The following is a 26,378-nucleotide window of genomic DNA, read 5'->3' on the forward strand; positions in this document are numbered from 1 at the left end:
AGTATGTATGAAGGTATCTCTCTGCAAAATTCTCATGTTCACCTTATTAAAGAAGTACTTACTGAAAAGTATGTGAAGGAGATCCTGACAGGGAGTGAGGAAAACTGAACTCTGCTTTTAGATCAGACACACTGACTACACTGGAACCTGGATTTAATTTCTCAGTATGTATAATGTAGAGTTAGAATCAGTATGGTCTCACTCCCTTTCAAGAACCATGATTCAAACTCTGATTTAGGGTTAAATTTTGTTGTGTGGCTCCAGAGCCAATGTTACTACATATGCATGATTTCTTCAAATAATTCAAACTCACTTTTTTTTTTTAAGGGTTTCTGATCTATGAACTAGGGGGAATACTTGGAAAAATTAAAAGGCTGTAATTATCAGAGAATCATTTTGGAGTGTCTTTTCAATGTATTAATTTATAGAACAGGTTCTGACCCAGTAATCTTTTAATTCTAGGGTGTGTGATTGTACTTTTGGAGTTCCACCCCTCAGGTCACCATGGCAGACTCCTACCACACTGGCACCTCCTTCTTCCTCACAGGCCTGCCAGGCCTTGAGGCTGTGCACACGTGGCTCTCCATTCCTCTGTGTGCCATGTATGTGGCTGCTCTGGCAGGAAACAGCCTGATCCTGTGGGTGGTGAGGTCAGAGCCCTCCCTGCACCAGCCCATGTACTACTTCCTGTCCATGTTGGCTGTGACCGACCTGGGGCTGTCTGCCTCCACCCTGCCCACCATGCTCTCCATCTACATGCTGGGAGTCAGGGAGGTGGCCCTGGATGTGTGTCTGGCCCAGCTATTCTTCATCCACACCTTCTCAATCATGGAGTCCTCTGTGCTGCTGGCCATGGCTTTTGACTGTTTTGTAGCCATCAGCAAGCCCCTGCACTACGGTACCATCCTCATGAGTCCCAGGATTGCCAGGCTGGGCCTGGTCATTGTGGTACGCAGCATCGGTCTTCACATCCCAGCCCCCATCATGCTGAAGCAGCTGCCTTACTGCAGGACTCGCCTGCTGTCCCACTCCTACTGCCTGCACCCAGACGTCATGAAGCTGGCCTGTGCTGACACCCACATCAACAGCATCTATGGTCTCTTTGTAGTACTGTCCACACTGGGGGTGGACTCTGTGCTCATTGTCCTGTCCTATGGGCTCATCCTCCAGACAGTGCTATCCATTGCATCCAAGGCTGAGCGCCTCAAAGCCCTCAACACTTGTGTCTCCCACATCTGTGCTGTGCTGCTCTTCTACACACCTATGATTGGCCTGTCCATGATCCACAGATTTGGCAGACGAGCTTCCCCTTCCAGCCATGTGATGCTCTCTTACCTGCACTTTCTCACACCTCCATTGCTCAACCCAGTGGTTTATACCATTAAGACCAGGCAGATCCGACTGAGGATGCTGCACCTTTTCCACTCAGATAGGACTGGCATCAGAGATGCTCAGGATTGTTAAGTCTTTGGTAGAGAGAGAAAAAGCATGCAAGACTCCATCATAGTTTTCTAATGAGCCACTGAACATAAAGTAAGTCCCATAATGACGAGAAGAAGACAGGGATGAGACACACAACATCTTCCACAGAAAGTTCTCAGTCATGGGAAGAAATAACCACATCAGTGACTTATTTTTCATTAAACAAAGTTCAGCCTCTGTTTTAGAAGAAAAGTTCATAAAATTTAAGGCTCAAGGGGAGAATTGCCATTCTAAATGGAAAAGGAACTCTAAAGAATTACTTGCAAACTTTACAAATGTATTAAAAAAAAAAAAAAAGGACATAAAAGAAGCTTTTCCTGGGAGTTTAGGAGAATTTGGGGCAAATAGGGTTATCGGTATGTTTGGAATTCAGCGATAATAGAAGTAGTTTGGAAAATCTCCATTAAATATAATCTTCATGAAGAAATGAATTTTTTATCTATTGTTGACAATTACATCCCCTTTCTTTAACACAGCACTTGCTATTTATTAGGTGTTTGGCTGTATTTATTGAATTAAAGGATAAATGAATGCCTGGGTTATATTTTTGAGGAAGACTGGCAAGAATGAAGTATTCATAAGGCAATAAATGTAATTCTAGATACGTGAAAATCAAGCATAGTAGTACTTCTTAGTTTTCCTTTTAGGGCATTTCAGGATTTTGCTGTTTCCCTCTATTTTTCATTATTAATTTCAAAGATGGTCTCAATATTCTGCTTTTAAACAGCAAATATGTTTGGCCAGAGTTATAATCCCATTTTTTGAATAACGAGAATGAAAGCAAGAAGATTGTTCCTTCAGAAGGCTCATAACATATAATTTTAATAAGCTTTGATCAAACATTTTAAAAGCAAAAGTATTCATAGTAATGATTATATGATAAATGTTGCTATGGTACTTTATCCTAAAGTGTTTTTTGGTGCTTTTAGGACCTCATTAATCACCTAATAGGTAAATATCCTCTTACTCATGAAAAAAATATTCTCAGAAACTAGTTTTTTATGATCAATAAATTAGGGAATGAGGGAGACCAGGAGAACATTCATGGTTCAAATTGTTGCTAATTATAACTGCAAATCATCTAATAATAAAGGTATTTTCATGTCATGAACTGTGAAATTTCAGCTTATTAGTCACTATTTGAACTGAAAATGGGAAGCAGAGAAGTGAGATTCACCTGAGAAGTGGTATTACTTTGCCACTTTTTATGATATACTGTGATAATAGTCATTCTGTAATTGATGTACACAATACACTCACTGCACTCAATATGCCAGAAAATTTGGAAAACTCAGCAGTGGCCACAGGACTGGAAAAGGTCAGTTTTTATTCCAATCCCAAAGAATGGCAATGACAAAGAATGTTCTAACTACTGCACCGTTGCACTCATCTCACATGCTAGCAAAGTAATGCTCAAAATTCTCCAACCCAGGCTTCAACAGTACATGAACCAAGAACTCCCAGATGTTCAAGCTGGATTTAGAAAGGGCAGAGGGACCAGAGATCAAATTTTCAACATCCATTAAATCACAGAAAATAAGAGAATTCCAGAAAAATATCTACTTTTGCTTCATTGACTACACTAAAGCCTTTGACAGTGTTGATCACAGCAAACTGTGGAAAATTCTTAAGGAGATGAAAATACTAGACCACCTTACCTGCCTCCTGAGAAACTTGTATGCAGGTCAAGAAGAAACAATTAGAAACCGACATGAAACAACAGACTGGCTCCAAATTGGGAAAGGAGTACTTCAAAGCTCTATATTGTCACCTTGTTTATTTAACTTACATGCAGAGTATATCATGTGAAATGCCAGGCTGGATGAAGCACAAGCCACAATCAAGACTGCTGGGAGAAATATCAATAACCTCAGATATGCAGATGATACCATCCTTATGGCAGAAAGTGAAAAGGAATTAAAAAGCCTTTTGATGAAAATGAAAAAGGAGAGTGAAAAGCTGGGTTAAAACTCAACATTCAAAAAATGAAGATCATGGCATCTGGTCCCATCAATTCATGGCAAAAATAGATGGGGAAACAATGGAAACAGTGACAGACTTTACTTTCTTGGGCTCCAAAATCACTGCAGATGACTACAGCCATGAAATTAAAAGACACTTGCTTCTTGGAAGAAAAGCTATGACTAACCTAGACAGCATATTAAAAAGCAGAAGCATTACTTTGCCAACAAATGTCCATATAGCCTAAGCTATGGTTTTTCCAGTAGTCATGTATGGATGTAAGAGTTGGACCACAAAGAAAGCTGAGCACCAAAGAATTGATGTTTTTGAACTGTGGTGTTGGAGAAGACTCTTGAGAGTCCCTTGGACTGCAAAGGGATCAAACCAGTCAATCCTAAAGGAAATCAGTCCTGAATATTCATTGGAAGGACTGATGCTGAAGCTGAAGCTCCGATGTGAGCCACTTTGGCCACTTGATGTGAAGAACTGATTCATTGGAAAAGACCCTGATGCTAGGAAAGATTGAAAGCAGGAGGAGAAGGGAATGACAGAGGATAGATGGTTAGATGTATCCCCAACTCTATGGACATAAGTTTGAGCAAGATCTGGGAGTTGGTGATGGATTGGAAGCCTGGTGTCCTGCAGTCCATGGGGTCACAACAGGTCAGAGACAACTGAGTGACTGAACTGAACTGAATTGATGTACTCAGGCTTCCCAGATGGCACAGTGGTAAAGAATCTGCCTGCCAATCCAAGACATGCAAGAGACATGGGTTCGATCCCTGGGTTGGGAAGATCTCCTGGAGTAGGAAATGTCAATCCACTACAGCATTCTTGCCTGGAAAATCCCATGGATTTAGAAACCTGGTGGACTGCAGTCCATGGGGTTGCAAAGAGTTGGCCATGACAGCATGCATGCAACTGATTTACTAGAGTATGCAAATTATTAATTCTATACCCACATCTAAATAACAAAAACAGTAGGTGTATATGGTACAGATATTTAGATTCCCTTCAAACATACTTTTGCAAAAAAATTTTAGTCAGTTCTCTCCAGGTGGAATAAGACATAGTATATATTCTCAGGATTTCCAAATGCAAAATCAAAGGAGCAAAGGGAACTCAAGACACATTGACAAGAGCTGCCCAAGCTAAACTGTAAGGAATTAGCCAATGTGTTTTAAGCTATACTTTGAGAAGCTGCGACACAGAGCACTCTTCGTAGGAAATCGTATAGAGGAAGAGAGTAGGAAGGAGCTGTAGGGGAGCCCTTGACAGAGGATTTATCTCTTTAACATTTATCTCTCCTCAGTATGAGACAAACTCTCTATCTTCCCAATATACAAAATATTTTCTCTGCAACTTTTTTATGCTTTTTTTTTTTCCAGGTGCCATAGGCACAAGGCAGGTCTGAAATTTCATCTTGTAAGATCCATTGGTTATTCTTATTCATAAACTATTAGAAGTTTGAGAATAATAACTATACGAAGGAGAAAGAAGGTATATAAGATGATTGTAAAAAATACATGTTTGTTGGAAAAATTAAGAAGCTATATTTTAAATCTCAGCTAGGAATTTTCTAAGTCCTAATTACCCCCAATTGTGCTTAAATGGACAGAGAAAGCATTTAACATAAATTAAAAAAAAATTTTTTTTAATTACCGTGGCTTTATCTTTAAGCCACAGAAAGGTATGAGAGAAACTGAAGTGTATGTGGGAATGGAAGAAGTCAATATTAAAAGGCTGTAATACTGTATGATTCCAACCAACTACATGACATTTGGGAAACAAAAAGCTATAGACACAGAAAACGATCAGTGGTTGTCAGAAGGGTTAGAGGGAAGGTGAAATAAATAGTTGGAATACAGGGAATCTGTAGAATTAAACTATTCTGTATGATGCTGTAATGGTAGATGCATGTCATTTGTCAAAGCTCAAAAGATGTACAATAAAAGACTGAAGTCCTAAACTATGGACTGTACTTAATAAAGTGCCAATATTGCCTCTTCAATTGTAACAAATATATTACACTAATGCAAAAGGTTAATATTAAGACAAAATTGGGTGGGTAGGGTTAAGGGGATATATAAACTCTGTACCTTCTCATTTTTTCTTTAAATATAATTCTGCTCTATAATGTGAAAGTGAAGTAGCTCAGTTGTGTCCAACTCTTTGCAACCCTGTGGACTATAGCCTACCAGGCTCCTCCCTCCATGGGATTCTCCAGGCAAGAATACTGGAGTGGGTTGCCATTTCCTTCTCCAGGGGAACTTCCCAACCCAGGGATCGAACCCCGGTCTCCTGCATTGCAGGCAGATGCTTTAACCACTGAGCCACCAGGGAAGCCCAGTCTATAATGCAATATATGTTAATTTTTAAAAGCTTCATTTCAAAAGTGAGAGTCCTCCAAATATTATCACATTTTTCTCTCATTGAAACTTTAACATATTTCAATAAAGGACAATTGGTAATATGCTGACATACTTTAAAATAGACTCAATAGTTTGTCACAATAGATGGTCATGGTGAAAAGAAGTCGCAATATAGGAAAATTCTTTATATTTTATAGTATGGGCTTCCCTGGTGGCTCAGATGGTAAAGAATCTGCCTGCAATGCAAGAGACCTAGGTTTTATCCCTGGGTCAGAAAGATCCCCTGGAGAAGGGAATAGCTACCTACTCCAGTATTCTTGCCTGGAATACTCCATGGACAGAGGAGCCTGGGAGACTACAGTCCATGCGGTCACAAAGAGAAGGACATGACTGACTAACACTAACAAGTTTGCATAATGAGCTGGAAAAAAAGTGCAGAATTGTTGCTAACAAGCTGTTCTGGGATGGAAAACTATCAAATGAAATTTAAAACTGGAAAATCCAATTATGAAATAAGAAAGATAAATTTAGTCAGCTAATCCAAATGTTGACTGCAGGTCTCTGTTATAAAAGCAGTTGCTCAGCATGCAAAATACCCAAAAGACTTTTCAGCCCAGAGGTTATTCCTTGGGCTGTTTTTCATGGACATTTGTGTACAATACAGATGCATCTATAAACATATATCTTTCTACACCCCTATTAACTAGACATGACTTTTTGCCTATAACCTGGGAACATCACTGTGGGAATTCAAGATCTTCCTTTTTAGGGTCTAAGGGTTTAGAAAAACCATGCATCTAAAAGGTAAATTAGAACAGTTTCAAGCTTATAACTGTGGGTTCTGCAGGCCTGAATTTTAAAGCAGGCTTCCCATACTCATCATGTATGTAATGTGACCTTGAGAAAGTCCTTCAAAGACTAAATTCCTTTCTATGTTAAACGGTTATGCTAAAATGACTACTTTATATGGTAGTTGTGACTGTTAAATTGGATAATTCATCTAAAGTGGTTAGAATAGAATTTAGGAAAATGCTGAGCACATTTTAAGGACTGATAAACACTTGCAATTATTATTTTTACCATTACTATTTTATTGTCCATTTCTGTGCTGATATCTGATATGTCTTCCATGTAAACCCGCTGACATTTTCCATGTGCCTGCTGTACAGCAAAGCCAGGCCATACTTGGGGACATTCAGATAAATGAAACAAGACTTCAGTTTAGCAACATTAATAATATTGTGGCTATACCTCCATATTTTTAATGCACAGACATTCAAAAACCTTTCCGAGTTTTCAGTAAAAGTACTTTTACTTATTCTATGGGTTTGCTTCTTGATGAGGAATTTTGTTTTTTTCTTCCTACTGGAATTTCATGAAAGGGGTGGGAGAGAGAGAGAGAAGGATCAATTTGTGTTGATAATTTGGTAATGTGCCTTAATTCTTTGCTAAGTATTGGGATAATTTGGAAAGTACTTCAGTTAACTTAAGGGAGTACAGCTAGATATCTTGAAATGCAGAGTAGTTTTCCATTTGCTAGACGGTGTGACAATCTCACATGAAAAGTAAAGATTGTGAATTCCAAAATTTGTATTGTTCTTTTTAGATGAAATAATATTTATTATTCATAACTTTGAAACATGCTAAGTTTCAGCAAATATTGTGAATTTATATATATGATGCCTTTACCAAAAATATTAATTTTGACTGCAAACATGACTGACTAAATTTATGTTTTAAATGGGCTTGAAACATGGATAATTTTTAATTTGAGGGTTTTTTTTTCAGAAAATATTTTATAATTTTTGATATATTGAAAAGAATTGCTGCTATTGAGAAAAAGTTGCTGAAATTTGATATTATTATTTTGTTAGTGAATATAAAAATTGCATTCACTCTGTTCTTTCAAAAATTTTTTCAGTAATAGATAGTGAATAACATTGGGCCTTGACATTTTTCAGTGACTTTCTTGTTCTGAATGAGAACATTCTGTAATCTGAATTTTGTGTTCATTGATTCTATTTCATGATCCCTGAGAATTAGTCTTAAATGATGATATGTTTAATATTATAATTTTTGTACAACAGTTTAAATGTCATGTTAATTTGAACATTGTCTTCAAGAGTTTAGATCAGGGACAGATGAGTAAAATTTTTTTTCTTTATTGTAACAAAATTTAGACCAAAGAAAATATCTTACCCCCTCAGGATTGAAAGAAGAATTCAACCTTTTATGCTGCCTCCAATTCTATGTCAGACCACCGTTCCATCTCCTCCCAGTCAATCTGTCCACTGAACAATGGAATATTAATTCTCTCCAATCTTCATTTCTACCAAAACAAAGGAGAGAGGAAAATTACCTTTTCAGTTTTAAAAATTTATTAGTAAATTAGAGAGAAACACTATATACATAGAACTCTTAAAGGTTCAAAAGACATGTACATAAATCATATAGTTATAACCACTGGCATTACAAAAAATAAAAATTTTACCTCAGCATTTCTGATTCACAAATTTTTCAGAGGTAAAAAGATTTCCCATAAAAAGGGAGCACTTTGCCAATGATCATTCAGTTATTCAGTAACTTTTCTTAGACCACATTCTTCTACTTTACAATACTAAAATTAGTACTTAAGACTTGACTTAGTTGAAGGAAAAAGTGCTCTTTTTTACTGTTATTTACTCTGGCTCTTTTCCTTGTTTTTCACGTAATAGATTTTGGCCACTTCTTTAGAACAACATCAAACTATACATCCACTCCCTTCACTGCCTTCTTGTTGACTGGTGTCCCAGGATTAGAAGACTTCCAAATTTGGATTTCCATCCCTTTCAACTTCATGTACTTTTTGGCTGTAACAGGCAATGGCCTGGTTATGGCGATGGTGATCTGGGACAGAAGCCTCCATGAACCCATGTATCTCTTCTTGGCCATGCTAGCTCTCAATGATGTTCTACTTTGTACTGTCACGGTGCCCAAAATGCTTCTTATCTTTTGGCAGGGCCCTTCCATATCAACATTCTCTGCCTGTCTCACACAGATGTTTTCGTTCATGCTCTGTTTCTCTCTGAATCTGCTGTCCTACTGGCCATGGCTTTTGACTGCTATGTGGCTATCTGTGCACCACTCCATTATACTACCCTACTTACAGGCTCTCTCATTAGAAAACTGGTCCAGGCTCTGGTAGCTCGATGTGTGGTTGTGGTCACCCCTGGTGTCCTACTTATTCTCCACCTGCACTTCTGCCAGAGCAACATCATTCACCATACTTACTGTGAGAACATGGGCATTGCCAAATTGGCTTGCAATAGCATTGTCCCTAATAGCATTTATGGGCTCACTGCTGCTCTCCTCACCACAGGACTGGACTTTGTCCTTATCCCCCTGTCCTACTGGTTAATCTTGAGAATAGTCTTCCGACTGCCTTCTAGGGAAGCCCGGACAAAGGCCTTTGGAACTTGTGGAGCTCATACATGTGTCATCCTGATATTCTACACTCTGGCCTTCTTTTCCTTATTTACTCATCCCTTTGGACACCATGTACCCAGGCATGTCCTTATCCTCCTGGCAAATCTGTACTTACTGGTGCCGCCTACCATGAACCCCATTGTTTATGGGGTAAAGACAAAAGAGATAAGGATGTGAGTGCTAGGACTCTGTGCCCAACCTAAATGATCCAAGAGTAATAAAGCAACAAGGAACAGGGGAGTCCAGGACTGAGAATCAGGGTTAAATATCAAGTCTAAATAAATCTGGACATATTTACTCCTGCAACATCTATGCAATGAATAAATCTTTAAAAATTTGTATTTCTAAATGTTATCTTCCTAATATTGGGTAAAAAGGAAGCTAACAAGGTACTGCTCAAGTACCACCAAGAATTATCTGAACATATTAAGGTAACATGCCACTGTAGCTACATACATGTAAATATCCTTTGGATAACAAATAATGCCTCTTCTACTTCAATTTGCTATGGATAGGACAAAATGTAAACTCTATATATTCACGAATTTTTTTGTTTTGATTCTGTTCTTACCATAACATCCACAGGGCCCAGAATATACACATAATTAATAAACATTTGTTGAATGGATAAGTATCTTAATTAATAAAAATGCTAATGATTTTATGTAACAAACCCCCAATATACCTTATGCAGTATATATGACCTACAATTTAAATATTTCATTTCCTTTCCTATCAAAAAACTTTCCTTTTGCTTCCACAAAATATGAATTTCTTATCTCTTTCAATACCTTAGTGTATTAAAGATTCTTTTGGTGACAAACAATAGAAATTACCTTTGGTTAGATGAAACAAAAAGCAGGACATTTCATGGTAACATTCTGTGGACGTCATGACAGCCAAGGATAATTTGAATATCTATATCTCAGGTAGGATTAAAGTCAGCCTTCTATAATACCTCACCAGCAGGAATGGATGACGTCTTTATTGAATCTGGTGACACTATCTGGTCTTAGCTACAATAACTGTGGGATAAGATGCATAATTTACCTATATTGGGTCAGATTATTCAACCTGGACCAAACAGTTATAGCCCTATTCTGATTTAATTCGGATGAAATTGTGTCAGGGCAATTCTGAAGAAAAGGAAAGTATGATAAGTGGTCTGGATTCTGTTCACTGGATTCATGTGGTGTGTTTATATTTAGCACATGCAATTGTCCTAGTTTAGCTCTTCCTACACTAAATATTTTTGCTAGTTGCATTCCATAGTACTAGGACAAACTTTATCATCTATGAACTCTCATAACATAATTACTGCAAAGTAACTCCTTATCTTTACTAGAAAATATTCATTTCTTGATTTATACAGGAGCTAAAGTATTTCTCTGGCATCAAACAGTAAAAAAGTGCATCATGAACATAATAGAAATATATACATGGTCAAGTGGTTGAAGCATTTTGACTGTCTTGAAAATATTTATATTGTTATAATTCTTTTTATAAATATATATGGCTGTTTCTAGGTATTCTGTGTAATCACATACTTATCCATGTTATAGGTTTTTTTTTTTAAGTAAATTATGTTTTAATATTTATTCATTGAATGAGTGAATGACTAAGCATGCTAATGAAATATTTTGCAGCAACATTTTATATAGGAAAAAAAGCTAAATACTTAGATGGTAAACTGGATACTGACATCCTCTGCTCTGATTTTTTGCTTGCTCTCATGTTTTGCTACAAAAGGCTTTCTGCACCATAAAGATGATCAAGGCATAGTCCAAAGATTAACATTTGACACAATGAAAACAATATCATTGCATTTTTGCCTAATGATGGGGGATTGGAACACAATGATAAATTATTATTTGGCCTTCTAGATATCTTATAGATTCTTCAGGTAGGCAGAGAATGTTTTTAGAAGGCAAATAAATACTCATGACTTTATCAAACAATAAAAAGCAAAGACATCACTTTGCCAACAAAGGTCCATATAATCAAAGCCATGCTTTTTCCAGTAGTCATGTATGGATGTAAGAGTTGGACCTTAAAGAAGACTGAACACTGAAGAATTGATCTTTTCAAATTTGGTGCTGGAGAAGATTCTTGAGAGTCCCTTGGGAAGAAAGGAGATCAAATCAGTCAATCCTAAGGGAAATCAACCCTGAATAACTCATTGGAAGGACTGATACTGAAGCTGAAGCTCCAATACATTGGCCACCTGATTTAACAGCCAACTCATTGGAAGAGACCCTGATGCTAGGAATGATTGAAATCAGGAGAAAAGAACAGCAGAGGATGAGATGGTTGGATGTTTTCACCTTTTCAATGGACATGAACTTGGGCAAACTCTGGGAGATGGTGAGGAACAGGAAGGCCTGGCGTGCTGTAGTCCATGGGGTCACAAAGAGTCAGATACAACTTAGCGACTGAACATTACTATATATTACAATATGAGTAAGAGTGTCTCAATTTATAAACCCATGTACAAATAAGATAGATGCTTAGATCATATTATTGTGAATTTAGGGAAGAACAAGAGGCCTTCCTCTTTCAATAGCACTATCTATTTTCTGGGAATTCAGCTTTCATTAAATTTTTAAAAACAAGATAGTATTTCTGTTCTCAATTCATTATACAAACTTGCAATCATAGCATAATAAAAAATGCTATTCATTCATTTATTCAATTACTCATGTCTTCACTGACTATATTTTGCTAGAAGAGTTATCTTAATTTTGAGACTATGTGTTTTCTGAATGTTTTTAGTAAAGTGTATTTTATGAATATAATGTAACTCATAATACATCTTAATAAACTTTAGAGGATAATAATACATAAAGTCAAAAGTTGGCTTGCATATTTAGATATTCATTTATATATTTTTCTTTGTGAATGAAATGAAAAGTCTAACATTCAATAGTTTAAATATATTTCTGTTAGCCAAAAAAATGATAAATTTTTTTCATTTTTTGGAGCAGAAGCATTATAATAGGTGTGTTCAGCAAGAAGACACTAAAAATATATTTTGAATTTGAAGGTTTTATAGAATGGCTATAGTTAAATGCTATTTATATGACATACAGCAGATGATAATATTCACATTTTCTTCTAAAATTTATTTCTATTAATTTTATTTTTCTTATCTACCTCAGGAAATATTAACTAAGTCTGATATTCAAATATCTTGCTTTATTTTTACTTGATATCCCTTTGGTCAAAGTGAATATGCTGAAGGAGAAGGGTAATTAGAAATAGAATTAAGAAATAGGATAAGGAGGGATGGGAACACACATAATTGAATTTAAACTAGGCAAAAGAAATAAGTCATGTGAAGATGTCCGTCACATGCTTGACATTTGAAATATAATTTTAAGTTAATAATACCTCTTTTGTTATATGAAATGTGGGCTCATGACAGGTGAAATCTTTCTCTCCAAGACTATTTTAAAAATCCAAAAGAACTAGTTCTTCTATATCCAATGATTGATTCATTAATCAATTATGCATTCAATGATTATTTAGTGCATAATTTAACCAACCTAGTGTTCATTCTCACAAGTAGCAAGCTGCATGAGACACAGTTCCTACAGTAGATAGAGTAAGATCTGAGAAAACATATTACTTATTATTAAAACCAATATACATACTGAAAGTTATAAAGCATTCTTAAATCTTTTTTTTTTCCTGCTTAATTTACTTGTCTTTGAAAAAGTGTAGACATGTGAATTAAGAAATTTCAATGAGAAGTATAAGTTTTTTATACAACTCTATGCATACATGAAACTAGATCATTTGAGTTATATGAAAAGAGTTTGTGTGCTAAAAGAGTCCTGGATAAAAAGATTTATATTTTGTTTCTTGCTATCACAAATGTAAGTGGTTATACCTTAGTGACTTAGAATTTTTCATTTGAACATTATATCCTAAATTATTATTAGATACATTTAATCCAATGGATTATAAACACTGACTTCACAAGACATTATCTCAGGGATTTCAAAAGGTTCTGAGTTGCAGCTTTCTGATAGATTAAAATTATTTCTGAAAATTAAGTAAAAACAAACAGACTATGAAGGTTGACTGTTTCTATTCCTGGTGAAACTAAATTTCCTCAGAAAAGACTGAACACGTGTATAAAATGTTAAAATATGCTACTAATGCACCATGAAGATAGATAAAATGCTGTGAGCTCTAATAAGCTCATATATCAACATATGATTTTTTCAATCTTTAATATAGGAAACTTCAGCAGATTTATAAACACACTTATGAGAAAGGTAATATAATAATTGTGGGCAAATACAGTATGTCAAGAAGCAAAAAAAAAAAAAAAGATTTAGAATACTCAGGGAAAATGTCATGGATGGGTAACCTTGAATCACAGTTAGGATTAGAAATGAGAGACAATAGATGGAAATGATTTCCAAAACTTCACTCCAACAATTTCATACTTAAAGGAGATTTATGAAGCACATGCCAAGTCAGGCTTTATAATTCCAGTGGACATCAATTCTCTCCTTTAGATCAACGGTCAGTTCTATTTCTCTTTATAAAGTAATCTTTTATTGGTAACTCTGGTGCCAACATGGAGTGTAGACATTCACTATATATTTTCACACTTAAGGTTGATGCCATCATTGACTTGAGGACATGTCTACATCACAGAAGAACTGATTCTTAGGGGGGAAAGCAGGTGGAGAATTCCTTGGAGGATCTGCTTGGTCTTCACACTATAGATGACTGGGTTGAGCACAGGTGGAACTAGCAGGTAGATATGAGCCATGAAGATGTGGATAAGGGGGGATGAATGTTTAGCAAAACGATGGACAATAGAGAGCCCAATCATAGGCACATAAAGAATAAGTACAGCACAGATGTGGGATGCACATGTGTTGAGGGCCTTAAATCTCCCCTCCTGAGATGAAATTTTTAATACTGAGTGAAGGATGAAAACATAAGACACAAAAATACCCAGAGAGTCCATTCCCCACAGCAAAGTGATCAGAACTAACCCATAAATAACATTAAACTTAGTGTCAGCACAAGCAAGGCAGATCATGTCCTGATGTAGACAGTAAGAATGAGAAAGGACATGAGAGTGGCAGAAGGGAAAGAAAGCCAGCCGGGCTAGAGGTGGAATCATGGCAAAGGCACTTCTAAGCAGGGCTGCAATTCCAATTTTAGTGATGAGTGTAGGAGTGAGAATGGTGGCATATCTTAGTGGGTGGCAGATGGCCACATATCGGTCAAGGGCCATGGCCAAGAGCACAGATGATTCAGTGAAGGAGAAAGTGTGAATGAAAAACATTTGGACTACACAGGTATTGAACTGGATCTCCCTGGATATGGACCACAGCACCCTGAACAGTGATATCATTGTGGGCAAGGACATGCCCATGTCAGTGAGAGAAAGCATGGCCAAGAAGTAGTACATGGGCTCATGGAGCCTGGGGTCTGTCCAGACAATATGTAGGATAGTACAGTTGCCCATGATTCCAACAAGGTAGAGGAGACAGAATGGAATGGAAATCCAGTGGTGAAATTCTTCATATCCAGGGATACCTGTGAGATAGAAGGTGGAGGAGAGGATATTGCTGGAGTTTACAATTGCCATAGGGCTTACTGTTAAACCACAATCCAGATTCACAATCACACTCCAGAGGGGGAACAAATGAGAAGTTCAGCACCTGTGTCACAAAAACAAAACAAAACTTCAGTCTGTCCTATAATCTCTCCTAGATTCACCCTCACAGTTTTGCTTTGTTTTTCTTCATTTCACTGCTGAGTGTCATCAATTACGGAAAACATTCAGTTTTATAACCATAAGGACTTTCCCTTCTCCTCAGATGAAGAACTATTAACAAGCTGTCTAAACAATTTCCTTCTAAAGACATTGCCCCCAGAGCAGCACACACAAAACCATTGTAGATTACATTATTAATTTTATACTTTTCTTTAGAACAATCTTGGCCAGAGTTACTGGTCTTATGTGCTATGCTGTGCTTAGTCACTCAGTCGTATCTGACTCTGGGACTGCATGGACTATAGCCCTCCAGGCTCCTCTATGCACAGGGATTCTCCAGGCAAGAATACTAGAGTGGGTTACAATGCCAGAAGGGATCTTTCCAACCCAGGGATCAAACCCAAGTCCCCCACATAGCAGACAGATTCTTTACCATCTGAGCCACCAGGGAAGTCCACTGGTGTTATTTTAGCTGTGTAAAAAAAAATAATAATAATAACTTTCTTCAATATTCCAGTATTCTTGCCTGGAGAATCCTGTGGACAGAGGAGCCTGGCAGGCTACAGTCCATGGGGTCACAAGAGTCAGACATGACTTAAAGACTAAAGAGAGAGAGAGAGAGAGAGCGAGCGAGAGAGAGACAATGACTTGTATAAATGTCTTCGTCTGAGCTTGATAGATTTTTCAGCAATACTTAAATATGCAAGGCATCATTACAGTATTCAGGCAAGATTTTGTCAGGATGGTTCTTATTCTTACTAAACATAAGTTTGACTACATGATTGATACCACAGGGATAGTATCCACATATGCATGCTAAGTGGCTTTAGTCAGGTCCAACTTTTTGAGGCCCTACAGACTGGGACCAGGCAGGCTCCTCTGTCCATGGGATTTTCCAGCCAAGAATACTGGAGACAGTTGTCATTTCCTGCCCAGGGGATCTTCTTTACCCAGATATAGAACCCACCTCTCTTAAGTTTCCTGCATTGGCCGAAGGGTTCTTTATCACTAGTGCCACCTAGGGAATATATCTACATAGAGTCAACTCTAACATCAATATGTTCTGGGGTGAGCATCCCCCTGAGGTAAATACAGGTTAAAATGATTTAGAAGAATATGTGGATTTTAAAACTTTTAATTATAAAATATATAATATATGGAATGTTAAGCAAACTATAATTGATTTTGAATCTGATTTGAAAGATTCTGAACGTTCTTCCTCTTATGTTACAGAACTGATTAATCATTTAGAAACTGGTTTTTTTCCTATACAAAATTACAAAACAATAGTTATAGGGATTGTTGAGAGATTGGAAACTTATCCATCAAATCAAAAATAAGAGAAAACAACAACAACAAAAGTAAAATGCACAAAAAAATGCCTACTGGCATCTGACTTTCATACTAAAACTTTTATGCTTAAATGAGAAAATATATCTTCCCCAACTAGATTCCAGGATTTCTTCTGTGGTCAAGGAAGAAATCTCTGTATTGAGAAAGGTGAGCCACTTCTCAAAACCCACTTGCTCATCAACTGCCCAGCCTCCATGCTCACCAAAATATTGGTTTAAGAATTTAAAGTCTATGGGACAAATTACCTTTCACTGTAAACTAATAAATCAGCATTTTCTGTCTTGGAAAGTCTTCTTTGATGTTCTGGGAAATGAAATCCCCTCAGTCTCCTCTAGTTCCATGTAAATAACTTTGATTACAGAAGATATTTCCCCAAATTGTTTAATAATTTTCTAAGAAATGCAAGATCCATAATCAAGACATCAGATAAGTAAATTCTATAAACAAATTCAATCTTCCTGACTGTTCATATTGCACTTAAGTTCTACCCACTTACTGTATAACTGATACTTCTTAAGGCCCTGCTATTTAACTTCTCAAATTCCTGTCTATCTCCTCACTTTCCTGTCTAAAATTGCACTGGTTATTACTTTCAATGCTCAGATTTTCCAATATTATCCCTTCTTTTTGTTGATTCTTTTCCAATTTCTATTCTATAATCAAAATTTTAAAATCTGGTTTTTATTTCACTGCTTAGTCAATTCAGACCATTTTTTCTTATTTTATAAATGTTCTCTCCCATTGACACAAAGTAGTAAACATGAAGTTTCACTGAAAACTGGAAGATACTTGATCTAGAGGTCATCTTTCATCATATCACTGACTTTTTTCTGAGGTTTTAAAGAGACAGAGATCTAACATCTCCCTTATGTAGAGTCTGTTTCTCTGATTCTGCAATCACATTAACTTAAGTTATATTCTGGTTTCAAAGCTTACTCATTTTAATTTAGACAAAATGACTCTTTTTCCTCTGTAACAAAGTTGCCTCCTCTGTAAACTGAAGATACTAATAGTTTGATGGGATGTGCTAAGGTGAAGGAGATATTGTGTGTGAAATACTTGGAACAGAGCCTTTTCTGTGATGATGATAGTGATGAAAATGAGAACAATGATGATGAAAACATCAACAATGATGATGATAACAATAACACCAACAACGACTGAAGTATAATGACAGGAGGAAGGCAAGGGGAGACTATTAATTACTCTCCTCTAGAGGAAACACCATGAGTGGCCATCTTACAAGTGACCTAGATGCTCTGAGAAGTAGAAAATGAACTGTATCAGTTTAATCTCCTTTTCCTCCACTAAAATTTCAGTATAGCAAGAAATATGAATTGCTCCTTAGTATTTTTTTCTACCCAGAAATTCCTCTGATCATAATGATGAAACTACATATATACATTTCATTTTAATCAGTGCCAATATTTGGGGGTGGTAAGAAGAGTCCAAAATAGAATGAGAAATCTCACCAAGAGTAAGAATGAGATTTTGGGGACTTCAGTGACCTGGACCCTGGGTGAACTGGAATCTTCAGTGAACTGGAATATGAGCAGTCACATTAGCATTCTGTTACCACAACATAAATATTCATTACTCTCCATATTCACTATTATCTGGTCCATCTATTATTTAACAGCTCCCATGTTTTAGCTCCCATTTGATTTGATAATCCAATACCTCTTTGTCCTGATACTGCAATTTCAAATTCATTCACATAGCTTTTGATATCTTCCACATCCCCAGAGAAGGAGGTCAGTGGAGTTAGGTAATAAATTTAAAAATCTGTTAAGTCTTGATGTTTAGAACATAATTAATAGAGTGAGTGAAGTCGCTCAGTCATGTCCGACTCTTTGCGACCCCATGGACTGTAGCCTACCACGCTCCTCTGTCCATGGGGTTTTCCAGGCAAGAGTACTGGAGTGGGTTGCCATTTCCTTCTTCAGAGTATCTTCTCGACCCAGGGATCAAACCTGGGTCTCCCGCATTGTAGGCAGACGCTTTACTGTCTGAGCCACCAGGGAAGTTCTTAATTAAAAACCTTTTTTAATTTAAAGTTTTTAATTAATAGTTAATATCATGTTAAAAATCACTGACACATGGTATTAGAAGGGACCTGAAATGTTATCTGCTGTAATCCCACTCTTATTCTGGATTCGTCTTTTGTTATGTCTGGTAATATTCCTTTATGCTGTGTAAACAGTCATGTGCACTGACAGACAGGGGACTACTTGCCATGAAAGTCTAGGGTATCTTCAGTTCAGTTCAGTAGCTCAGTAGTGTCCGACTCTTTGCGACCCCATGAATTGCAGCTCGCCAGGCCGCCCTGTCCATCACCAACTCCCGGAGTTCACTCAGACTCAGGCAAGTTCTATCTGAAAAACCTATGTCTGGCTTGAATCCTCTGTCTATGGGTATGGACAATAAAGATTTGGAGAAAGTATGCACTCTCATAACCTGAGAACCTCTTCCTTCTCAAACCATTCCCCTGGTCCTTCTTCTCACACTTGGGGTGTCTGCCTGGCTCTCTTTGATCTCTCAAGCCCCCTCTGTATTTTCCTATTACATCCCAGTTTTACTTTCCCCAGTCATTACCTACTTGGTAGAATAGTTGCTCTTGTCATGAGTGACTGCTCTAATTCTCAAGGAAAGAAGGATGAGTTAATAAGTGTTCCTCCAGTCCTTAGGGATGTGAGTCCCCATGAGAAATTCAAGACTGCACCTGTAACCCTGTTTGTGCCACCCTTGTAGTTTTTGGCCCTTCTCTAAATCCTCTGTTTTCCATTCCCTAAATCAGTCCTGAATATTCATTGGAAGGATTGATGCTGAAGCTGAAGCTGCAATACTTTGGCCACCTGATGTGAAGAACTGACTCATTGGAAAAGACCCTATGATAGGAAAGATTGAAGGCAGGAGGAGAAGGGGATGGTAAAGGATGAGATGGCTTGATGCCATCACCAACTCGATGGACATGAATTTGAGCAAGCTCCAGGAGTTGCTGATGGACAGGGAAGCCTGGTGTGCACAGTCCATGGGAATGCAAAGAGTTGGACATGACTGAGCAACTAACACACACATAGCCTTCTTGACTTTGCATTCCCAAGCTGCATTATCAGTTCAGTTCACTTGCTCAGTCATGTCCTACTCTTTGTGACCCCTGGGACTGTAGCCTGACAGGCTTCTCTGGCCATGGAATTCTATAGGCAAGAATACTGAAGTAGATCACCAGTCCCTTCTCCAGAGGAACTTCCCAACCCAGGAATAGAACCCTGGTATCCTGCATCACAGGCAGATTCTTTACCATTTGAGCTACAGGCAAAGAACCATGAAGGCTATAGAGAGTCTCAAATATTTATCACCCTGATATCTGGAACAAATGTGATAGTGCAACATGTGATGAAATAGTAGCTTGTATCCAGAATATGGCTGGCTAACAAAGATGTTGCGCTTTCCAGGTGACTCAGTGGTAAAGAATCCACTGGCCAATACAAGAGATGCAGGTTTGATTTCTGGGTTGGGGAGATCCCCTGGAGTAGGAAATGACAACCCACTTGTATTCTTGCCTGGAAAATTCCATGGACAGAGGAGCCTGGAGGGCTACAGCACATAGAATCACAAAGAGTCGGATAAAATAAGTCACTGACAGGCACGTATGCATATGATAAAGAACGTTAGCTACAGAGTAGCCAATGAGAAGGACTTATTAAGGACTTAAACTGTTGAGGGACATAGAGTTTACAATTTAAAGGCTTGGGAATGACTCTAGTTCAGTTCTGTTACCAAATACTAGATAAAAATGAAACACTTATGTGAGTCAACTCCCTCAAAGCTATTACAATACAAAATATGTGAGAAATGTCTATTAACCTCCACTCAATTTTGCTGTACTCTTAAAATTACAATAAAAAATAAAGTGTATTTGAAAGATCATAAACAATAAACTCAATGTGATCACTCAAATCTTGCCTCTCTGGAGTGGTACTTTCTTCACTGTGTCATTGAGTTCTTCCTGCTGAATAGATTATATACTTTGGATCAGACTATGAAGAGAAGCTTTCACTCAATGAATAAGATTCCCTATGTCTGTCAACAATATTGACTTCTAAATGTCTATTGGTAATTATACCATGAAGCAAGGTTTGCATGTGGACTACTCAGGGTGAATAAAACTGTGTCCACCAACAATACTGACTTTTTTTTCTTTTTTTAGGAACTCTTTTAAAAATGTGTACTACTGTTAATCTTGGCAATTCTGGTCTTGGGACTGGTAATATTGGTTTAATTATAAGTCTTAATACTATTACTGATTCACTCAACTAAGATATTGTAGATTGCACATATGTCATGGCTTAGTAATCTTCCAGTATTTAAGATACCCATTGAGAACTGGCTGTTTCAGGAATTGAAAATAAAAGTAATTATGTCAATAGAAGCAATAGCTCTCATAATGAAAAATTACTTATTAAGAAATTCACCATCTACTAATAGTCTATGAAAATACTGGCTATTTCTATCATATCACTAGAAACCCTTTGCAACTCCAAATTAACACATCTCTTTTTGAAACTACCAGAAAACAATTTGAATTTACTTGATTTCATTGGCACCAGATGCCTTATACTTTTCCTTATACTTGCTTTTTAAATATGAACTTAAATCACTTTGACATCATCTAAGCTTGATATGATCAAAGATCCCAAATTCAGAGGATTATTAGTCAGTGCAACCATATTACTTTATCATGAGGTCTATATATTTCTCATGTATAAAATAGAGGGAAATAAAAAAGCAATTTCAACCTCTCATTGCTGAATTCTTCGGCAACCTAGTTATAAGCTCAATTATGAATAATTCATTCTGATGATGAGAAGGTAATGGGCAAATGTTCACATTAACAAGTATATAGAGAGCACTACCTAGACCACAAAGCCCGAGAGTAGATACAACTATGAAAGGAAGACTGGTTGCTCTGACCACAGGAAGAAGGGCATCCTTAAGCTGTTTTCCAGATCTGCTATGTTCTGTCTCCTGACCACAGTGAGCTGCCTCAACAGGCCATTTTGCCCTCTGACTTCTGGTTTGATTTGATCAACAATGGAAATGGCACAAAACAGGAATACAGAAAAACATACAGCTGGAGGGTTTACTCCCTTGATTCCCCACCAACCCTCACTGTGGCTTCCTCATGGTGGCTGCATCTCTCTACAGAAAGGGAAAACTCATGCTGAGTGTCCTTCTCTATATCCTTCCTGTCCCTTCCATATTTTAGTAAATAAGACATACAAATAAATATTTCTTTTTGGTTTTCATAAATCCTGCACACATATTTTAAATAACCCCCTGATGCCTTTATCAAAGTCCTTATGCAGTTTGAGAATGACTTTTCCTCGCCTAATATAACCTTAATTAATACAAAGGAGAAATTTCTGCCTTATATATATGTGTACACATTCTGTCAATTTCTATCTCTGTCTCTGGTTTATCATCATGACTATCTACAAGCTTATTATATAGTCAAGATTTAATATGTGCAATTATCATTTTTTAATAAGAAGCTTAATGTTCATTTCTTGGTTAATCAGACTAAAAAGTTGCTTTTTCTTCCAAAATGGGGGGATTCAACTCAAGAACATCAGTTTCCCAAGTGGAAGAGAGAAAGCTTCAGATAAATCTTTGCATATTTAATTTTTCTACATATAACAAGGAGAAAAAAACTGTGACTAATGAAGAGTAAGGAGAGGACAGAGTGAAAGTAAGCCTAGATATGAAGGAGAAAAGAAGACTCTTTTAGAAAGGGATGTTAAACAAATTCTTTAATAGACAAAGAAAATACGACAGGTTTGCCCTGGAGCTCAGCCTGCACATAGTTAGGATGAAGAAATAATGCTACCATCATGTGTAAATCTTAATAGCACATTTTTTAAAAAATTCTTTTTGGTGTTCTCCAGCATTCAGTGACTCATTTTGGTAAAAATTCTGTCTTCTTATCTGATTTAATTTTAAGGTATATTTTGGCAGATTTTTTTCTGTTTTCAATTCATTTGGAACTGCAGAGTTTGTTGTCTACTGTAATTCTCTTTCCTGAGTTTACGTTACTTTTTAAAAGAATTTTTGAAAACTATGGCTCTGTATAGTTTTATTTTTAAAGTTACTTTCTGTATTTTTCTGCTTTTCAATTATCTAGCCATTGTTGTTCAGTCTCTCAGTTGTGTTCAACTCTTTTTGACCCCATGGATGGCAGGCTTCCCTGGCCTTCACTATCTCTTGCAATTTGCTCAAACTCATGTCCATTGAGTTGGTGATGCCATCCAACCATGTCATCCTTTGTCATCCCCTTCTCCTCCTATCTTCAATTATTCCCAGCATCAGGGTCTTTTCTAATGAGTCAGTTTTTTGCATCAGGTGGCCAAAAGTATTGGAGCTTCAGCTTCAGCATCAGTTCTTCCAATGAATATTCCAGCCATACCCTTGTATAAAATATTTACTTTTTTTTTTTGCTTTTCATAATTTAACAAAGCAGGGGTGTTGGGGTGATTTAAAATAGTGTTTGTACAAAAATTATTAGTTAGCATTCTCTTAAAAATTATCTTATTGTCTTAGATCCATTTTGATTCTTTCGTTAAAATGTGTACTTTAAGCTTAGCTGTTGAAAGTGTCTTTCTTCTTATTTTCTAGGGAATTGTGAGAGACAGCAAGGGTGGTGGGCAGTTACAATTAATGGTGATCTGGAGGGAATCTCTCTTGGTTTATTTTTGTTCAAAGTTCTGCAAATGTTCAGTTCACTTCAGTTGCTCAGTCGTGTCTGAATCTTTGCGACCCCATGAACCACAGCACGCCAGGACTCCCTGTCCATCACCAACGCCCGGAGTCCTCCTAAACCCATGTCTATCGAGTTGGTGATGCCATCCAACCATTTCATCCTCTGTTGTCCCTTTCTCCTCCTGCCCTCAATCTTTCCCAGAATCAGGGTCTTTTCCAATGAGTCAGCTCTTCACATCAGGTGGCCAAAGTATTGGAGTTTCAGCTTCAACATCAGTCCTGCCAATGAACACCCAGGACTGATCTCCTTTAGGATGGACTGGTTGGATTTCCTTGCAGGCCAAGGGACTCTCAAGAGTCTTTTCCAACACCACAGTTCAAAAGCATCAATTCTTCGGTGCTCAGCTTTCTTTACAGTCCAACTCTCACATCCATACATGATCACTGGAAAAACCATAGGCTTGACTAGATGGACCTTTGTTGACAAAGTAATGTCTCTACTTTTTAATATGCTGTCTAGGTTGGTCATAATGTTCCTTCCAAGGAGTAAGCGTTTTGTTTGTTTGTTTTAATTTCGTGGCTGCAATCACCATCTGCAGTGATTTTGGAGCCCCTCAAAAGAAAGTCAGCCACTGTTTCCAGTGTTTCTCCATCTATTTCCCATGAAGTGATGGGACCAGATGCCATGATCTTAGTTTTCTGAATGTTGGGCTTTAAGCCAACTTTTTCACTCTCCACTTTCACTTTCATCAAGAGGCTCTTTAGTTCTTCTTCACTTTCTGCCATATGGGTGCTGTCATCTACATATCTGAGGTTACTGATATTTCTCTTGGCAATCTTGATTCCAGTTTGTGCTTCCTCCAGACCAGCGTTTCTCATGATGTACTCTGCATATAAGTTAAATAAGCAGGGCGACAATATACAGCCTTGACGTACTCCTTTTCCTATTTGGAACCAGCCTGCACATGTTATATTAGACTTAATAGGAGTGTACATTAACCAAAGGATTTTTACTTTTTTTCTACCCCATTTCATGAGTAGAGAGCCCCTTTTGTGTGAAGTCTGGATTTATCTTGTGAGTTTTCTCCACTGATGAAAAATATGTCTATGCATTTACTGTCTAGCTTTTTTTCTGACAATCATTTGAGTAGATGTAAAGGACATAAATGCAATATTTTCATTTATCCCATCTCTAAAATCAAACATTCATTTGATTATTATGTGACTTAAAATATGGAGAATGAAGTCTAATTTGCCTCAATGGAAACAAAATGTACCTAGCTATCAACACCAACTCTACTATATATTATCTCTTTTTCCTTTGAATAGTTAACTTCTCTGTCTTAGTTTTAACATGGAAACTTGATTTTATCTTAAAATCTAAATGGAAAATATCACCATAAAATAGCTGAATGAAATAAATTCCATCTTACTAAATCTTCTGACACAAAGATTTTGAAATGATATAAAGCAAGGAAGTAATGATAGAAATAAGTACAACTATTTGTCTTGAGGTGACATGTAGAATTTATTGACTATCATGGAACTATATGTACAAAATGTGTCCAAGAATTTCTGACAGGTTATCTTCAGGATGAAGAAAATGAATGTAAAGGTTGAAAGGGGATCATATATCTTCTAAGTGTGAGCAAGCCTGATCCTTTTGGATAATAATATCCCTAGGAAGCCTTGGTGAATCTGCTTTGTCTTGATGCTATAAATAATTGGGTTGAGAACTGGTGGCACTAACAGGTAAATATCTGCCATGGTAATATGAATAATGAGAGAGGAATGTTCTACAAAACGATGCACTAAGGACAACCCTATCATTGGCACATATAGAATGAGCACAGCACAAATATGGGAGACACATGTACTGAGGGCTTTGAGTTTCCCTCCCCGGGATGCAATGTGCAACACAGAGCAGAGGATGAGAGCATAAGATAAAATGATTCTTAGAGAATCTACACCCCAATAAAATGCAACAACAAACAAGCCATACAAAACATTGAATGAGATGTCAGAACAGGCCAATTGGATGACATCTTGATGTAAGCAGAAGGAGTGGGAGAGAACATGGGAGTGACAGAAAGAAAATGTGGGGATATGAACAAGAACAACAGGGAGGAGAGTGGAGCATCTGAATACGATGAAGACCCCTATGTAGACAATGCGTTGTGGGGTAAGGTTGCTGGAATACCTCAAAGGATCACAGATGGCAACATAGCAGTCAAAAGCCATGGCTAGGAGCACAGTTGATTCCATTAGAGAAAAAGTGTGAATAAAATACATCTGGGCTACACAAGTATTCATCTCAATCTCCTTAGCATCAAACCAGAAGGTTCTCAGTACTGTGGGCAGGGTGGAGATGGACATGCCCGTGTCTGTGAGGGACAGCATGGCCAGGAAGTAGTACATGGGCTCATGGAGACTCTTGTCAGTGTGGATGATGTGAAGAACTGTACAGTTGCCCACTATTCCAATCAGATACAACACACAAAAGGGGATGGAAATAAAGTGTTGAACATCCTCGCAGCCAGGAATCCCAGAGACGTAGAATGAAGCCAACTGTTCAATACTAGAATTAGAGCTTGTCATGAGACTGTCCTATGGAGCCATTTTTCTACCACAAAAATGTGAACTCCTAAAAGGAATAACACACAACCCTAACGCATTCATTTTCTCTAACAATGATACTAGGTGGAAACATTTTATAATGTATGGCAGAAAAACTTAAAGAAATGAATGCATGGATTTATTTTAACCAATAGATAAAGCCCACAAGAATAATCAAGTAACATTATAAGATATGAACTGTGCAGCAAGTGTGCATAGATGAAAGAGGCACACAGACCGGCGCTCAAACTGGTTTAAATGGGAATCAGACCCAAAATCATCCAAGGGTAAATAGGGCTGACCTAATTTACAGTCTCAGAGAAGGCAATGGCACCCCACTCCAGTACTCTTGCCTGGAAAATCCCATGGATGGAGGAGCCTGGTGGACTGCAGTCCATGGGGTTGCGAAGAGTCGGACACGACTGAGCGAATTCACTTTCACTTTTCACTTTCATGCATTGGAGAAGGAAATGGCTACCCACTCCAGTGTTCTTGCCTGGAGAATCCCAGGGACGGGGGAGCCTGGTGGGCTGCCGTCTATGTGGTTGCACAGAGTCGGACACGACTGAAGCGACTTAGCAACAGCAGCAGCAATTTACAGTCCAGAGTATTTGGAATTT

The 26,378-nt window shown here is 37.5% G+C and overlaps 3 protein-coding genes and 1 pseudogene across 3 annotated transcripts; 2 read left to right on the plus strand and 2 right to left on the minus strand.

The window, feature by feature from the left end:
* The first annotated feature begins 504 nt into the window (after nt 1-504).
* LOC129627825 (olfactory receptor 51G2-like) lies at nt 505-1,464 on the plus strand. Its single transcript, XM_055547310.1, has one exon. The coding sequence runs from the start codon at nt 505-507 to the stop codon at nt 1,462-1,464; it is 960 nt and encodes a 319-aa protein (XP_055403285.1).
* Nucleotides 1,465-6,607: 5,143 nt separating this feature from the next.
* Nucleotides 6,608-9,488, plus strand: LOC129627826 (olfactory receptor 52Z1P-like; annotated as a pseudogene).
* Nucleotides 9,489-13,941: 4,453 nt separating this feature from the next.
* LOC129629105 (olfactory receptor 51L1-like) lies at nt 13,942-14,901 on the minus strand. The gene has a single exon (XM_055548881.1). The coding sequence runs from the start codon at nt 14,899-14,901 to the stop codon at nt 13,942-13,944; it is 960 nt and encodes a 319-aa protein (XP_055404856.1).
* Nucleotides 14,902-22,342: 7,441 nt separating this feature from the next.
* Nucleotides 22,343-25,740, minus strand: LOC129627827 (olfactory receptor 51G1-like). Its single transcript, XM_055547311.1, has 2 exons — nt 24,841-25,740; nt 22,343-22,387 (listed from the first exon to the last, which is right to left on the minus strand). Exons 1-2 carry the CDS (start codon nt 25,738-25,740, stop codon nt 22,343-22,345), a joined length of 945 nt encoding a protein of 314 aa, XP_055403286.1.
* Nucleotides 25,741-26,378: the final 638 nt, after the last annotated feature.

Source organism: Bubalus kerabau, chromosome 15 (assembly GCF_029407905.1).
Source record: "Bubalus kerabau isolate K-KA32 ecotype Philippines breed swamp buffalo chromosome 15, PCC_UOA_SB_1v2, whole genome shotgun sequence".
Taxonomy (NCBI): Eukaryota; Metazoa; Chordata; class Mammalia; order Artiodactyla; family Bovidae; genus Bubalus; species Bubalus kerabau.